The 18,831-nt window shown below is 38.9% G+C and overlaps 1 protein-coding gene across 2 annotated transcripts in view; it reads left to right on the top strand.

Moving 5' to 3' along the window:
• The window catches only part of ODAD2 (outer dynein arm docking complex subunit 2), a 162,150-nt gene that overhangs the window by 103,701 nt on the left and 39,618 nt on the right, over positions 1–18,831 (top strand). For both annotated transcript variants that reach the window (XM_006041652.3, XM_006041651.4), the window contains exons 18-19: positions 12,983–13,171; positions 15,013–15,234. In XM_006041652.3, the coding sequence (XP_006041714.2) occupies positions 12,983–13,171; positions 15,013–15,234 (411 nt within the window). The remainder of the gene's footprint in view (positions 1–12,982; positions 13,172–15,012; positions 15,235–18,831) is intronic.

Here is an 18,831-nt window from a genome sequence, read left to right as displayed (position 1 = left end):
AAAAGTCTGCATCTAAACTATCAAATGATTAAAAAACATGTTAGGTAGTGGAAGGTAATACGTAAAAACATACTAAAGGTCTTTCCTTTTCCTGGAGAAGCTTGTTAGAGATACTGGTTAACTCTGAATCATCATTGAAAATAGGAATTTAATATTATCATTGGTGAGGTACCATTTTTATGGATAACATTTCTATTAATGTTGTTATTACATGTTAATTACATCCTTTATTCCTATGGGTTTCAACTCTAAATTTGCCTACTTATCTGTAATTGGCTTTAAAAGCTTTTCTAGTGTTTTCATATTCATTATTCTTGTCCAGGATTTCTGTCCTGAATACCCAACCAGTCTTCTTTGCTAACAACCTAAACTTAACCACATTCAAACTTTAAAAACAACCCATCTTGTCTGTGTTTAAACCCTTGGCCCAAAGGACCAGTCTAGACCCAAGCCTCCATAGAGAGCTCCATTCCTCCTGAACCTCTTCTGCCTTCCACTGCCCTCCACTCCCACCAAAGACCACATGGACTATAGCCAGCCAGGCTTCTCTGTCCATGGAATTCGCCAAGCAAGAATACTGGAGTGGGTAGCCATTCCCTTCTCTAGGTTAATCCACTTAGCTATGTTCAATTTGGCAGAAAGTGAAGAGGAACTAAAAAGCCTCTTGATGAAAGTGAAAGTGGAGAGTGAAAAAGTTGGCTTAAAGCTCAACATTCAGAAAACAAAGATCATGGCATCCGGTCCCATCACTTCATGGGAAATAGATGGGGAAACAGTGGAAACAGTGTCAGACTTTATTTTTCTGGACTCCAAAATCACTACAGGTGGTGACTGCAGCCATGAAATTAAAAGACACTTACTCCTTGGAAGGAAAGTTATGACCAACCTAGATAGCATATTCAAAAGCAGACATTACTTTGCCAACAAAGGTTCATCTAGTCAAGGCTATGGTTTTTCCTGTGGTCATGTATGGATGTGAGAGTTGGACTGTGAAGAAGGCTGAGCACCGAAGAATTGATGGTTTTGAACTGTGGTGTTGGAGAAGACTCTTGAGAGTCCCTTGGATTGCAAGGAGATCCAACCAGTCCATTCTGAAGGAGATCAGCCCCGGGATTTCTTTGGAAGGAATGATGCTAAAGCTGAAACTCCAGTACTTTGGCCACGTCATGCGCAGAGTTGACTCATTGGAAAAGACTCTGATGGTGGGAGGGATTGGGGGCAGGAGGAGAAGGGGACGGCAGAGGATGAGATGTCTGGATGGCATCACTGACTCGATGGACGTGAGTCTGGGTGAACTCCGGGAGTTGGTGATGGACAGGGAGGCCTGGTGTGCTGCGATTCATGGGGTCGCAAAGAGTTGGACACGACTGAGCGACTGATCTGATCTGATCTGATGTTCAATTTAGAATCTTCAAGTAGTATTTTGTATATTCTATTATTTGGAGGTGAATTTAAATTTTTTCAAATAAGAGTAAGTCCTGTGGGAGAATAGAGGCAGGAAACACTTTGAACATGACGGGCATCCTGCTCACAGTGAAATAACAGAATCAGACAAGGTCCTGCCAAATATTTTGGCCCATTCTTCCTTCCCCCTCCTCCTCATGCCTCCTTGTTTCAGGTAAGTTTATGACTCAGCTTTCTAGGAAAAATTTCCTTTTATTTGGTAAGAAACCATTTCCACATTTTTCACATAAGATACTTTTGCAAGTCACTTTAGAATTATTAACTTATGAATCATAGGAGTTGGCATCATTTTGAAATAAATAACTTCTTTGTCTAGATTAATGGCACTGACATCAATGCGGCAGAAACCAGCTATTGTCAGTTATAGCCAAGGGCAGCCCCAGTGGGAAGAAAGTAGAAGGCATGTCTTCAGACAGGTCATTTCTACTTCAGGGTCCCTGAACATCTGTCAGGCGTCGTAAAAGCTGAGCACACTATGTACGTGTCCATGTGGAGTCGATGTGGTGAGATGTCAGCTGTTGAAGACAGATGTTACCCATTTTTTATACTGTTAACAGCATATCCATGAGAACACATTTTCAGATCTGTTAAGAAAATGAGATGTGAAAATTACATGTAGTGAATGGACTGCCTCTCTTCTTGCAGGGAAATATTTAAAGCTCCCTATCAGTGAATGAGTGAGGCAACAGAGTAGTTCAGTAATGAATCGTGGGATAATTGTGACAAATTAAGAGTCACCACGTAAGCTGCCGCTGGACTTGCATTGTATTATGTTGTAATTAGATGTATTAACAAATGGAATGTGGGGTTTTTGTAGTACAAAATATTGACATTTTTCCCAGGAGGCCAGTGTCTCAGCTAGAAGCTTCAAATATTCCTTCATTCTGGAGGAAGCCTATATATTATAGTTTTTGATCAGTAATTGGTGATTAAAAAATGTACTAAGTGAAAGATAAATGTTTTACCAGCCTAATAATGATCTGTCCGTACCTTATATGTTTGAAAAATCAGGGTGTGAAATGTAAGTCTGTTTTATGGTCTTAAACTTTAAAGAGTATTTAAGATAGGAAATGAGCATCTTCAGTTTAAAAGCTGCTCAACTTTCTTCAGTCTGTCAAGATCTAAAGAACAGAGGCTGAACTAAAAGTGAACTAAGCATAAAAATTCACTGCATATTTTTCTAAGTAGTTTTATTTAAAAGGATTTATTTAAGACTTAAGGAAAGTTTGTTGTTGTTTCCCTGTTAAGATTACTAAAAAGGACAGAGATTGCAAGATGTGACCTCTGCAGTGATGTTATTTAGTAAAATTCATGAGCTGCAAGTCTGGCTGCAGATGAAGAGCTGTTTTGTAAAAAGTGCGAGATATTTGTAAATGGAAGTGAAAAGCTGTCCCTTTCCAGCTGAATGATCAAACACACTTTGGAGAAAAACAGTGGTTGAACAGGTGTTCAGCATTATGAACTTGTGATGTAAAGAATGCAAAAGCTGAATCTGGCAAAGATCCGTGTATTAAATTCTTTGTTCTTAAGAACCAAAATTTCATGCAGCAGAAAATCAACTCAAATTTGTGCTCTGTGAACAATGAGATAATGAAAAAATTACAGAATTCACATAAAGAATGTATAATTATGTTACACCACTTACCTCAAGCATTTTTCCAGCATTGATAAGAGCATGTTTCTTTTTTAAACTATGACTGCCTTTTTTAATATTTTCTTTTTGTGAATGATGTAAGATAGTACTTAATTTTCTTAATTCTGTTCCTTTTCCTTTTAAAAGTTTTTATTAATAAAAAGTAGAAAGTGTTAGTCACTCAGTCATGTCCGACTCTGTGCAATCCCATGGACTGTAGCCCACCAGGCTCTATTGGCCTTTTTATAAGAAATGATTCACATAATTCATATTAATTTGCAGTCACCACTTCCTTGTGAATGAGATGGGAAACAGGTATCTTATTTTGAAATAAATACTCTCTATAATTAAAACAGCTGTCGCACTAGGAAGAAAACTCAACCTGTCTACCAAATCAGTAATGTATCTATGTGATCACTTGGCCTTGTAACCTTCTTAAACCCAATTTTGCTGCTTGTTTAGAAAATAATATTTGGTTGTGAATTTTTATCTCAGAGGGGAAAAAAATCTCTAGTAACTTCAAAACCAGTGGCCTCAGGATCTGCCCCAAACAGAAGCCAATTAGAAGATGTTTGAGAGCTATTCCCCAAAAGAAAGGAGAAAAAGTTAATTTCTGAGAGATTAGAATACAAGCTTGGGAAGTTTTAGCTTCCTGACTACAGGTGTGACAGAACACAGCTGATGAAACTGGGCAGGAATCTGACATCACCCTCTGTTTAACTTCAGCTGCCCAATGAGCCATGTCCAATGAGGAAGCCAGAGAGAACCTGGACAAGAAGTACATAGAGCTGTAATTTCACACTGAGACGACTGCCACAGACACGGCTTAAGGAGCTCACATTTGCCAAAGAATGTATAGCTGTCCACCATGTGCCAAAGAAGCTGCACAGGTTCTTAAAACACTGAAAAGCTGTTTAAAACAAAATCCGTGTTTGGTGGCCCACCTATCTAGGGTTATTTTCAAGTCAAACAGTTCCAAGTATGCTCCTTATCTAGTCCACGGTTTTTAGAATCCTATAAACTAAAGTGAACTGTATTACAGATATTTTTTCTGTGTGCCCGATTTTCAGCTTGGGACTTAAAGGGCCCCAACAAGTGAGGATGTGATTAAGCTTGTCTTCAGATCCCAGCTGAAAGGACCACTATCCATGGGGCAGATGTGTTGCTTTGAATTCCCCTCCTGCCCTGCGACTGCTTCCCATTCCAGGCTTCTCAGCCCCTGTTCTGAAGAGGGCTGCAATGAGATTGCTAATTTAGGATGCCCCCTGCTTTGGAAGCATGGAGACTTAGCCTCTGGACCACCAGGGACATCCCCATTTAACCATTTTATTTGAAAGTACAGTTTATCTGTCCCATCACTTCATGGCAAATAGATGGGGCAAAAGTGGAAACAGTGACATATTTTATTTTCTTGGGCTCCAAAATTACTGTGCAGAGTTTCTGCAGCCATGAAGTTAAAAGACTCCTTGGAAGAAAAGCTATGACAAACCTAGAAGGCATATTAAAAAGCAGAGACATCACTTTGCTGGCAAAAGTATGTATAGTCAAAACTATGGTTTTTCCAGTAGTCATGTACAGATGACATAAAGAAGGCTGAGCATTGAAGAATTGATACTTTCAAACTATGGTGCTGAAGAAGACTCTTGAAAGTCCCTTGGACAGCAAGGAGATCAAACCAGTCAATCCTAAGGAAATCAACCCTGAATATTCATTGGAAGGACTGATGCTGAAGCTCCAATACTTTGGCCACCTGATGTGAAGAGCTGATTCATTGGAAAATACTCTGATGCTGGGAAAGATTGAGGGCAGGAGGAGAAGGGGGCGATAGAGGATGAGATGGTTGGATGGCATCACTGACTCAATGGATATGAGTTTGAGCAAACTCTGGGAGATGGTAAAAGCCAGGGAGGCCTGACATGCTGCAGTCCCATGGGGTCATAAAGAGGTGGGCATGACTTTAGCGACTGAACAACAGCTTATCAGCTACCAGTTACTTTGTTAAATGAAAAATGTCATCCATTAAGTTAAATCATTATCTCCCGCTCAGCCAAGAACTCCTAGGAACACACCCTGTACTTGACCACCATCAGAAACTCTGCTGTCACAGTTCACAGACGTGGAAATTGACTAGGACCCCAGTTTCTGATGCAATGTTGTGTTCCTCCATTTCTCTGGGCACATAGTATTTTTAATTTTTCTAAATTGAAATATGGTTGTTTACAATATGATATAAGCTTCAGGTGTACAACACAATGATTCACTAATTTTAAAAGTTAGATGCCATTTATAGTTACTATAAAATATTGGCTGTATACCCTGAAAGCAGGCACACTTGTTCCTGATCTTGGAGAGACACTTTCAGTCTTTCACCATTGAGTATGATCTCAGCTGTGGGTTTTTCCTACTTGGCCTGTATTATGTTGAGATCATTTTCTTCTATTCCTAGTTTGTTGAACTTAAAAAAAAAATCATATGAGGACATTAAGTTTTGTCAAATACTTTTTCTGCATCAACTGACATGCTCTTATGGGTTTGACCTTTATTCTGTTAATGTAGGACAGTATATTGATTTTCTTATGTTGAATCACCCATGCATGCACACTAAGTCCCTTCAATTGTGTCAACTCTTTGCGACCCTATGGATTGTACCCTGCCAGGCTTCTCTGTCCATGGGATTCTCCAGGCAAGAATACTGGAGTGGGTCGCCGTGCCCTCCTCCAGGGGCTCTTCCCAACACAGGGATCACACCAGTGTCTGTTACATCTCCTGCACTGGCAGAAGGGTTTTTTTTTTACCACTAGTACCACCTGGGAAGCCCTGAATTACTCATACTTTCTAGGTATAAATTCTACTTTGTCATGGGGTATAATCCTACTGAATTTGGTTTGCTAGTGTTTTATTGAGGAGTGTAGTTCTCCTTTTTTATATTGTCTTTATCTGGTTTTGGTGTCAAAGTAATGCTGGCCTCATACACTGCCTTTGGGAGGGGTACCTCCTCTTCAATTCTTTGGAGGAGTTTGACGATTGCTGGTAATTCTTATTTAAATGTTCTGTAGAATTTGCAAGTGAAACTATCCGGTCCTGGGGCTTTTGTATAAGGTTTTTAATTACTGATTCAATTTCCTAACTAGTTATAAATCTATTCATATTTTCTATTTCTTTATGGTTCAGTTGGTGTAGGTTATGTGTGTCTCATTGTTTGCTAAACCCAGGGTAGACAAGCAGGGAAGCTGGAAGAAAATGGAAAGCTGGAAAAAGTCCCTATGAGGAGCCGTAGGTACTGTAGACAGTATTTATTCGCAGCTGCAAGGCCAAAATGCTTTATTCACTAATGGTTGACGCTTCTGCAGTGGGCTGCAAAGGCTTTTCACGTGGTGCTTATGTAGGCATGATGCACGTGCGCTCTGCTATAAATGATATCAGCTGTTGCATCATACCATGCAAAGTCACTGTTTACAGACTTTGTAAACAATGTGGGACGAGAGAGAGAGAACATGTGATGAGAGAGCCTGACCACCGCCATTTTGGCTGATTGTTATTTCCCTACAATGTGTTTCTAGAAATTTATCCATTTCTTCTAGGTTATCCAATTTGTTGACATACAATTGTTGATAGCATTCTGTTACAATCCTTTTTATTTCTCTAAATTGTCTTGTACCTTCTTTCATTTTGGATTTGGAGTCTTTTTTTTTCCCCCTTCCTTAATCTAGCTAAGGATTTGTCAGTTTTGTTGATCTTTTTGAGAATCCAACTCTTGGTTTCATTGATTTTTCTCTACTGTTTTTCTATGTTCTTCTTTAGGAAATAGTTATTTCTTCTTTAACTCAGTGGTTATTTACAAGTTTGTTGTTTAATTACTGATGAGGAAATGGAAACTTAGAGAAGTTGGGTAGCAGCTCAAAGCAATACAGCCAATAGTAATGAAACCAAGCTATGCTCCCAGCTGTTCTCACTATGTGACTTAAAGTCTTAAACCAGGGCTTCCCAAACTTCGATGCACATTGGCATTGTCACCTAAAGACCTTATGGGCGCTGGCTCCCACTCCCACATGCTTTGATTCACTTGGCCCAACTTGAGCTGATGGAACATTAAAAGGTCTCCCAGGTGATGCTAATGTGCCACAAAGTTTAAGAACTACTGCTTAACAACTGTATTTTTACCTTCTTAAGGAATTTTTATTTAAGATGAGAATGCTTGGATAAATTATTTACCTCTAAATATCCTAGGTAGCTTACTTGGTTTCTCAAAGGACAGTATTAAACAGAAATAGATAAATTTTACCATGTGAAATTTAATCAAAAGCTTATGTCTTTTACGTGAAAAATCATCCAACCCAATTTATACAATAAAAAGCAGCTAGAATCCTCACAAATGCAGGATAGGAGAGTGTTAGCTATACAGTAACTCACTTGTAAAAGATGTAGGGGTTTTGGCTGAATTGCAGAGCTTAACATGAATTCATTGTACCTGCTGAAGTAGCCGCCACAGCAGAAGCACTGAGTGGAGCTCTTGGAGGTGAGAAGTCTGCCAAGTTCTGCTCCAGTCAGACCACGTCTGCTAAATTCGAGGTGTGTTCTCAGAGAAGCTGATAAATGAGAGGGAAGACCAATGAAAACCACTTACTACAAAACTCAGTTACAGGAACACAGAAGAGGAGGAAGACCAGAAAGCCAGTTTCAGATGTTAGAACACTCCTGAGCACGAGGATTCATTGCAGGTGTTAGGTTGGTGCAAACCTAATGGTGGTTTTGGACCATGAATTTTCAATCATTATAACTAGGTTCAAGCACATCTTTATTAATCAAAATAGGAACCATTCCAGGCAACACCTTTTTGCCAACGAGAAATAAGTTTGCTTATTCCTGTAGCATAAAAATCCACTCTTTAGGATTTGACGACCTCTGCCTCCTGCTGACTGTGGAGCGTTTACCCTGCAAAAAGTTGTCAAGGTGCTTCAAGTGTAATTGGTTGTCAAGAGGTCAGGTGAATATGGCAGATGAGGCAAACTTCATAACCCAATTTGTTCAACAGGAAAATATAATGTAACAGACCCAACAAGTAAACTGTTGGAGAAGAACTTCTTCATAAATTAGAGACTTTTTTTAAGAGTGTAGTATTTCATACAGTTAATTTTTTTTTTTAAGTTTATGGTTTCAAGTATTATTCTTAGCCTGACCTATACAATTCACTGATTAGATCTTAACCAGAAAGTGTTTTACACATCTTAATCTGTGGGTTACTGATTACAAGTGGGAAAAATTCTAAATATATGTATTTTAAAATTAAAATATATATAAGCTTATACATGCACAGTTGATTTACATATAATAGCTACTAGATGATAATATGTCTTATATTATTTAGCATCTTGTACTTATAAACTTCTTTAAAATATGTCATCGGTTAAAAATGTCCTTTAATTGCCTCTATAAGCCTCTGAATATACAATAGTGAAAGTGAAAGTGTTAGTTGCTCAATTGTGTACAACTCCTTGCCAGGTTCCTCTCTCCATGGAATTCTCCAGGCAAAAATGCTGCAGTGGGTTGCCATTCCCTTCTCCAGGGGATCTTCCCAACCCAGGGATGGTACCCAGGTCTCCCGTATTGCAGGCTGATTCACAAGGGTGCCTCACAATTTAGACTTTCTCATTAATAGAATTGCATCTAAAGTAGAATCAACACCAGGCGTAGTAAAATGGAAAAAAATCACAGCTGACTGTGATATTTTTAAAAATTATCTTAAATTCGGCTAATAGAGAAAAATCAGAACCATTAACTTTAGAAAAAATTTGTCTTGTGTAAATTAATTGGATAAAGCCACCTTCAAAGTTTAATACAGTTTCTGCTACATAGATCTAGACTGAGCCACTGCATTATTTATTTTACCGAAAGTCAATTTATTTTTCCTTCAGTTCAGAAGGAAAGGAATAATAATTGAGGTTCTACTTTCCAGTTTTGAAGAACTATATTTGAAAGTGTCAGGTAACTCCAAATCATGTATATATGTGTGTGTGTGTGTGTATGTATGTATATGTGTGTGTGTATGTATGTATATGTATGTGTGTGTATATTTAAGCTGTGGGACTTGTTTACTAGCAACAGAACAAGGACCTTATTATGATAGAGCCCACAAACGAACTGTTCTTGAGTATGCAGAGGTATATTTAGAATTTGAAAAGAAATTTATTGAATTTACCTTTAGGACAAGATTTGCGTGTTCAGTTTTAGTTTCTCTGACGTGCTATTCTAATGTGAATGTAGCATATTTGAAATTTTTTTTATATGCAGGGTGCTATTTTAAAATCTGTTTCAAATGTTATGCATTGTATAGTCTCTATATGGCCAGAGTAGTGTAGTGTTTTTATAGCCCTTCTGGTCAAAGATTTTTGTCTTAAGTCACGTCACACTTGCCTTGCATGTGCTTTAAAGTTGCCTTGTATGTATCTCACCTCATCAGAAGGCTGCCGGTTCTTTTTGCTGGAGGCAAAAGAGGGGATTTCAAGCCTATTAGTTTACTTGCTGTGTGCCAAACAGCCAGTTTTCTGTTTTATTCATTAGTCTGTAAATAATAATCTGCATTAATGTTTTCCTATTAGTTGAATTTTAACCAAAAACATTTAACATTAAATACTTAATTTTGTTTAATTTGAACTTGACCCCTTTCCCTACTTATTCAACCATTCAAGCTCATAGCAGCATGAAGGTGTTTCATATTCTCTTTTTAATTATGGTTTTTGTCTTAGGAAATGTCACTGGCAAATAGCTTCATCCCTTTTGGAATTATTAATTCTCTAAATTGGGAGGCTTCTTCTGACTGTTTATAAACTAACTTTAATGTGACAACTTCAACTACTGATACTTCCAAGTCCACGCACACAGTTGTGTCGTGAAAAGATACTAAATGAGAAATCGAGAGATCTGCTTTTTTAGCTTTGTCACTCACTGTGCATGAACCTTCAGACTGCCTGTCCGTAAGATGAGGGCGCCATGGTTCCCTAGGCAGAAGAGATAAAGTATGCGGAAGTCTTCTATAAATTGCAAAAAAAAAAAAAAAAAAGGCTCTTGTTATTGTACTACTATTATTAATATCATCATTATCATCATCATTATTAAAGATTTTTCCATTAAAAAGTTGAATTATCTATAACCAATATTGTACCAGCGGCAAAACTGGCAAAGACTAGTTTTTAAGATATGTGAGAAGGTGGAAAATGTAGTGAATTTGCCCAGTCGCTCAGCATTAGTGAAAGACAGTTTTGGCAGAGGAATTACTTTTTCCATCCTCAAGTATACTGTCTCCCTTTCCATAGAAACTATGTGAGGCAAGAAGTCATGTGTCTAAAATCTTTGAACCTAAAAACGAAAAAAAAAAAAAAAGAAAGCTCACCTTCAAAACAAACTCTGGAGGGGCCTGTAGCCTCGAGTGTAGCACAGATTATCAACATGAACTGTTGTGAGACCCTGGTGAGCCGCACCCATGACCTTGCTGACACCGGTGCTGTGGATCTCGCACCACACACCTCAGGGAGGTCCCGGATCAGAGGCAGGTGTGGCCACTTTTGCTATTTGTCCTGGGGCTGCCCCAGTGCTGCGGCTCCCAGGCTCCATGATAACTGCTCTCAGAGAACCAGGAAGTCACTAGACTGGCAGGCCAGTTCATTTACACTCTGTCTTACCAAGCTAGCATACTCTTCTTTTTAGTGTTTGTGAGTGTGGTGAAGTATCTTAAAAGTTATAGTCCCCTTATTCCTTTTATTTTTTTTTAATTCAACAAACATTTATTGAAAGTCCTCTGAGTGACAGAGATAGCCCAAGTGAGAGTCAAAGACCAGGTGTCTCTCTAAAAAAACTTATATTGAATATTTAATTTAATAAAATAAAATTTTATTTAATTTGTATTACATTTTATTATTTGATTTTTATTTCTATTGTACAGCAAAGAGAATCAGCTACGCAGATACATATATCCCCTCCCTTTTGGGTTTCCTTCCCATTTAGGTCACCACAGAGCACTGAGTCCAGTTCCCTGTGCTATACAGTAGGTTCTCATTAGTTACCTATTTTATACATAATATCAAAAGTGTCTATTTGTCAGTCCCAATCTCCCAGTCCATCCCACCTCCCCTTCCCCATTGGTATCCATATGCTCTCTGTGTCTTTATTTCTGCTTTGCAAATACGATCATCTATAGCACCTTTCTAGATTCCACATATATGTGTTAATATACAATATTTGATTTTCTCTTTCTGACTCACTTGGTGACTGTTCTTGAAGAACTCACGTATTAACGGGGAAAGGACCCATAAGAAAATCATTACAATATGATGGAAAAAATGGCGATAGATTCCTTTGGTTCTAAATAGCCAGATCAGACTTTAGCATTAGTTGATTCAGTATCTCAGCAGTGTCTCCAAGGACCAGGCTCTTGTCCTCCTCCTGTTCTACCGTTCTCAGTGTTGTTATAAATAGGAAAACTCTTCCAGAAGACTTCTGATTTATCATCCAGAACGCATGTGCCATAATTGGGCCATATGTAGGCTGCCCCTAAGCAAAGTGTTGGCAAGGGGCAGGAGACTTCCAGGACAGGTGGAAGCTCCAGGTCAGAGGCGGTCTTTCCTAATACTTGTCAGAGAATTAGACAATCAAGCAAAACCAGGACTTGGCAAACAGAAGAAGATGAGGAAATGGATTTTTGGAGAAAACTACAAGAATGTGGAGGGGAGGGAGTGACCACACTAAGAAGGGAAGGCCGGTTGGATGGGTGGGGAACTTCATGGAGGAGCTGTTATTTAAGCTGCTATTAAAAGACGTCAGATTTTCAGAACGGAGCAGGAGTTTGTAGTTGGGTAGGGCTAAACTCCAGGTAAAGAAAATAACTTGGTACTTTAGGGAACAGCAATAATCCTAGTCTGGAGCATTGTTTATGCAGAAGAGTCTAATGGGAAGTAGAGCTTCCCAGGTGGCTCAGTGGTAAAGAATCTGCCTGCAATGCAAGAGACACAGGTTCAATTCCTGGGTTGGGAATATCTCTTGGAGAAGGAAGTGACAACCCACTCCAGTATTCTTGCCTGCGAAATCCCATGGTCAGAGGAGCCTGGCGGGCTACAGTCCATGGGATTGTAAAAGAGTCAGACACGACTCAGTGACTAACAGCAACAATAACAGACTGGGAAGTAAGACAGGAGATTGGGAGAATACGTGAATGTTGTTTTGACCTGGTCCTGAAGGAAATGAACTCTTCCCCTCTTTTCAGCTGTACATTCCTGTCTCTTCTTCCCATTGTCTTCGCCTTGCTCAATTGTGTTTTGTTAATTAAGACTCAGTTGGATTTTGTTAACTTCTGTATCCCCAGTAGTTATCACACTGACTCATGTAATAGTTGTTCAGTCTGCATTTGTTGAAACTGAGCTGTGTCTGTGTATGTGCTGTGTATTGTTGTTTAGTTGCTCAGTCGTGTATGATCCTTTGTGACCCCATAGACTGTAACCCACCAGACTCCTCTGTTGGTGGGATTTCCCAGGCAAGAATACTGAAATGGGTTGTCATTTTCTTCTCCAGGGGATCTTCCCAACCCAGGTATTGAAACTGCATCTCCTGCATTGGCAGGTGGATTCTTTACCATTGAGTCACCAGGGAAGCATGTGTTATATATACATACATACATACATAAAAATTATATAACATATTAATAAACTGAATTTTTTCATACCAAAGGTACAACTCACAGCCATGTATACCTGTGGCGGATTCATTATGATATTTGGCATAACTAATACAATTTTGTAAAGTTTAAAAATAAAATTTAAAAAAAGAAAGGAAAAAAAATTAAAAAATGCTAAATATGGGTTTATTTTTGATATCATCTTTATTTTTATTGTTATCTAGGATGCTGGAGAAATGGTTCGTTCCTTCGTTGGTGGTTTGGAACTTGTTGTCAATTTACTGAAATCAGATAATAAAGAAGTGTTGGCCAGTGTATGTGCTGTTATTACCAATATAGCAAAAGATCAAGAAAATTTAGCTGTTATCACAGATCATGGAGTTGTTCCTTTACTGTCCAAGCTAGCAAATACAGTAAGTAATGTATCTTTTTATTTCAAAATGCATATTGTCATAAGTAGTAGCAAAAACAATGAGCTCAAAATCCAGAGACCTGGATTCAAGTTTAATATCCATCACTTATGAGGTATGAGATTTAGTAAATTCATTTAATTTCATTTAATTTCTCTGAGACAAATAACGGTGAAAGTATATTTCAAACTGTAAAATGTTAATATGCAGAATCTTTGTAAAAATAGAGGCTATTTTTCACTTATCATTGGCAAGTAAAGTGGTGGCAAATATAAATGTTACTATAGGAGTGTTAACTATCATATCACCATCATCATTATTATGATCCTTAAGATGATTATTCATGCCAACTTTAGAACTTAAATGCTCCTTTCTAAGCTTAGCAAGCCTGTATCTTGAGCTAGAAGATTTTGGCAATCACTGTATTCTTTATCCAGAGCTGTACCAGATAGAACAAGCAGCCTTCAGAGATAATGACTTCACCATGACCATAGCTATTTGAGCATGGCTTGGTCTGCTACTTGGCAGAAAAGTCATAAAGCAGAAATTCAGTGATTGGAAGCCTGTTTGATGTAGAAGACTTTTGGGCCAGTCTAATACTGAATTCCTAAGAATATCTGCCAGTTCCAGTTAAGGACCCCCAAGTCCTAAATCAAGAAAACAGTGTAATTAGCAAACAGAAAATTAGAGCATTATTCAGTTGTATTATAACTGTATGAGGTAATTACATCCAAAAAGAAGGATATAGTCTACATAAACAATACAGAAGGACTTCCCTGTAGCTCAAAGGGTAAAGAGTCTGCCTGCAATGCAGGAGACCAGGGTTCGATCCCTGGGTCAAGAAGATTCTCTGGAGAAGGGAATGGCAATCGACTCCAGTATTCTTGCCTGGAGAATCCCATGGACAGAGAAGCCTGGCGGGCTGCAGTCCATGGGGTCGCAAAGACTCAGACACGACTGAGCGACTCACACACACAATCAGGAAGGAAAATGGGGGACTGACCTCGTTTACTGCATTGTCTTCTCCCTCTTAGGAACCAAGGTATCCCTAGAGTGAAGAAGTAGAATGAATCCGCTTATCCAAGTTCTCTGATAGGGTCCCTTAAGAATGTCCAATATTCCTTAATTATTTTTTATTGTTTGACCACTTGCTGATCTGTAGCTCTGTGTTGTGAGTAGACTTATTCAGAAAGAGATTGAGCCTTGAGCAAATAACTAATGCCTGATACCTGATCACCTTTGCCTGCATGTATTCCATTCAGTTCATAAAAAGAACTTTGATCCATCGAAAACCCACCAAAATACTAGTTTCCATCAAGACACCAACTGTGTAGCCAGTGGGTAGTTAACATTTAAGACTGGTTCCCAACCTTTTTGGCACCAGGGACTGGTCTTGTGGAAGACAGTTTTTCCATGGACCAGGAGTGGGGGTTGGGGATGCTTTCAGGATGATTCAAGGGCTTCCCTGGTAGCTCAGATGGTAATGAACCTGCCTGCAACGCAAGAGACCCAGGTTTAATCCCTGGATTGGGAAGATCTCCTGGAGAAGGGAATGGCTACCCACTCCAGTATTCTTGTCTGGAAAATTCCATGGACACAGGACCTGGTGGGCTACAGTCCACTGGGTTGCAAACAGTGAGGCAGGACTGAGCAACTAACACTTTGACTTTTAAGCACATTGGCATTTATTGTACACTTTATTTCTATTATCGGCTTCACCTCAGATCATCAGGCATTAGAGCCTAGAGGTTTGTTGTTGTTCAGTTTTGAGGACCCCTCATCTAGAGCATAAACATCACAGGGTCATTACGATGCACATACCACAGTTCGTTTTCCTTGTGCAGAATAACGACAAACTGAGGTGTCACCTAGCAGAAACGATTTCACGTTGCTGTATGTGGGGCAGAAACAGAGTGGCCTTTGGCGAGCACAAGGCAGTGGCTCCCTTAGTGCGGTACCTGAAATCAAATGACACCAACGTGCACAGAGCAACAGCCCAAGCCTTGTACCAGCTCTCGGAAGATGCCGACAACTGCGTTACCATGCACGAGAACGGCGCCGTGAAGGTACTGTTGATCAACTTTGTGCGATAGTCCAAGTTAAGTCAGCGTATGCTGGAAAGAAACTTAAGTAATATGAAGGTTTTACTAGAAGGGGTGTTTGAACACACAAAACTACCCACTTGTTGCGTCACGACTGTGGGTGGGTTATCATGGTTTGTCCTACAGAAAAGTTGTGTGAAAATAGATTCCTTCTAAATCAAAGAATATAATATATACTCAGTTAACTAAGTAATTGTTCCATAATTTGAATTGGATTAAACAAAACATATGTTTTTAGGGAGGGACTCTGGTGGCTCAGATAGTAAAGAATCTGCCTGCAGTGTAGGAGACCCCAGTTCAATTCCTGAGTCAGAAGAGCCCCTGGAGAAGGGAATGGCTACCCACTCCAGTATCTTGCCTGGAAAATTCCATGGACAGAGGAGCCTGGTAGGCTACAGTCCATGGAGTCTGAAAGAGTTGGACACAACTGAGCAAGTAACACTTTTCAAACAAAATATATAGTGTATGAACAATCAGTGATATTCATAATTCTGTTTAATGTTTTATTTACTTGGCACTTATATAGTAAATAGAGGCACCAGCTACACAGGAAAGGAGCTGACAAATAGCAGCTAGATAGTCTTGCCAGTCTTACCCATAAGCAAAGAGCCAATTCAAAGACATTTTTTTAAAGAAAACAAACTGTGCGTCAAATTTTCTTTGCCTTTAATATCCAGTAGGAAAGTTTCTGTGCATAGGCTTTGATGTATCTGTATGTTGGGAACTACCTAGAGCTTCTGAGTGAAGTATTTTTATGACAATGTATATAAAAATACTTAGGAGTACATGAATAGCTTACAAGTATTAGGAAAAATTGGTTTCAAGTTAACAGTCCTTTTCTACAGCTTGTTTCCTTGTACAATGTAATTTTACTGTCCAGTGTCTCAGCTTGGAGCCTATGACAGCCAGAGGCATTTACATTTTGAAATGTATGTCCAAAGTCAGCTTGATCTTTTAAACAAAAGCTAATAAAATCTTCAGTTAATGTATCTTTCAAACTTATATGTGCTGAATATGAAGATAATCCTGGTAAGCTACAGTCCATGGGGTTGCAAAGAATTGGACACAACTGAGCAACTAACTCTTAACTTACAAAACATCTTCAGAGGAATAAGATTCTTAAAATGCCAGTTGGTAATTTTTTGAGGTGATTCTTTTAATTTATCCTTTAAACCTATTAGAGTTGAAGAATATGATGTTAATTTTTCTGAATTTAAACCTTATTAAACCCAAGTGTGTCAGCTTTTCCATTATAAATCCATTTTTACAGCACACAAGTTAGGCCATATTGATTTCTTCAAGCAAAAAAAATAAAAAACTGACATAAAAAGCACCTTTTAAACTAAGCACCAATTTTTTAAAGTTAATTATAAAAGATATACTGGAATGTTAACTTCAAGTTGCTAAAGAATGGTAAAAATGCCATCACTTCTATGTGATCATGTTCACACTTCAAAAAAGATTTTCTAACTTAAAATTATACATTCTATTATTGACTAAGTACAGTCTAATATGCATAGCCTAAAGACTTTTAAAAAAATTAAAAGCTATAAAAGTTAAGTAGCTGGTAAAGTGTCAGACATATACCATGCTTAGACAATTGCCAGTTCCTTTAAGAAGAGAATTTCTAGACTACTCAGAATTCAAATTTAATAATGTTTACATGTTACACTTCAATTTCCATTTATACCAGCTATAAATGCAAGTCTCAATTATTTCTTCTAACACAAGTCCATAGGTAATCTAAAATCATTTACGAATTGTGCTGTGCTATGAAAAGTGTTGAAACCGTGTTCACCCACCCACATAGCTTATGTAAATCACAAAATAAAGTAACAGAAATGATTAGAGTGAGGGACAGGATAGAGAACAACAAAGAAAGTTGGGTTTGTTGCCCTTGAGACCCCTTCCCAGGTCAGCTAAGGGTGTCTTGAGGTTCTCTCTGCCTTGCTCACCTGCATTCCCAGCTACCTGCCATTTCTAATAGAGGATGAGTGTAAAAATATGATTCTTATAAGCTTATTGTAGGCTGCTCTGTCCTGACACAGAGACTGTCTGTATGGTAGGCTCTCCCTCATGTGGCCATGGGGGAAGCCTGAGGACCTGTGTCCCCCTTCTTTGGTTTTAAAGAGTTAAAATTGTGGATGATAGTGTACTGGGTGTTGGTAGAACCCACTGGGGTTTGATAGTTTCTTGGATGTGAGGAATAAAGGAAAGTGTTGAGTCAAAATTAACTCCAGGTTTTGGGCTAAGTGAAGAGGAAGTTTCCATCAACCAAGACAATGCAAGAAAATATAGGCACTTGTTGTTATTCAGTCACCAAGTCCTTTCTGACTCCACAACCACATGGATTGCAGCATGCATCTCTTACCATCTCCTGGAGTTTGCCCAAGTTTGTGTCCATTGCATTGGTGATGCCATCCAACCATCTCATCCTCTGTGACCCTCTTCTTCTGCCTTCAATCTTTCCCAGCATCAGGGTATTTCCCAATGAGTCAGCTGTTCACATCAGGTGGCCAAAGTATCGGAGCTTCAGCATCTGTCCTTCCAATGAATATTCAGGGTTGATTTCCTGTAAGATTGACTGTTTAACCTCCTCACTGTCCAAGGGACTCTCAAGAGCCTTATCCAGCACCACAGTTCAAAACATCAGTTCTTTGGTGCTTAGCCTTCTTTATGGTCCAGCTCTCATAGGCATATCAGGGTGTTACAGTATCTGCAGTCAATGTGTTGCATTGTATAACTGCTAACATGCTAACATTTCTGACTTCAAATGTACATAAACTTTATCCACTAATTTGGCAAATCCCTGACTGTTTTTGTTCCTAAATGCTCCAGCACCTTTCTAGTCAAATGCTGACAGTCAGCCCTTCTTATTGGTGGGTTCTACTCCACAACCATAGATTCAACCAACCATAGATCGAAAATATTCAGAAAAAAATATTCCAGAAGGTTCCAAAATGCAAAACTGAAATTTGCCACATGTACTGGCAAATATTTACATATCATTTACATTGTATTCACAACTATTTACATTGCATTTACATTGTATTTGTTGTTGTTCAGTCGCTCAGTCATGTCTGACTCTTTGCAACCCATGGACTGCAGCACGCCAGGCTTCCCTGTCCGTCACTATCTTCCTGTTGCTCAAACTCATGTCCATTGAGTTGATGATGCCTTCCAAGCATCTCATCCTCTGTTGCTCCCTTCTCCTCCTGCCCTAAATCTTTCCTGGCATCAGGGTCATTGTATTTAATATTGTAAGTAATCTAGAGATTTAAAGACATACAGATGGCCAGCAGGCACATTAAAAGATGCTCAGCATCATTAATCATCAGAGAAATGCAAATCAAAACCACAGGGAGATAACACCTCATACCATCAGAATGGCTGTCATCAAAAGACCACAAATATCAAATTTGGTAAGAATGTGGAGAAAAGGGAACCTTTGTGTACTGTTGGTGGAAATGTGGATTGGTGCCGCCATTATGGAGAACACTATGGAGACTTCTCAAAATGTAAACATAGAAATATCATATGGTCCAGGAATTCTACTTCTGT

Source organism: Bubalus bubalis, chromosome 14, assembly GCF_019923935.1.
Source record: "Bubalus bubalis isolate 160015118507 breed Murrah chromosome 14, NDDB_SH_1, whole genome shotgun sequence".
NCBI classification, from domain to species: Eukaryota; Metazoa; Chordata; class Mammalia; order Artiodactyla; family Bovidae; genus Bubalus; species Bubalus bubalis.
Note: the sequence above shows the minus strand (reverse complement) of the source record. Positions and strands in the feature narration are given on the sequence as shown.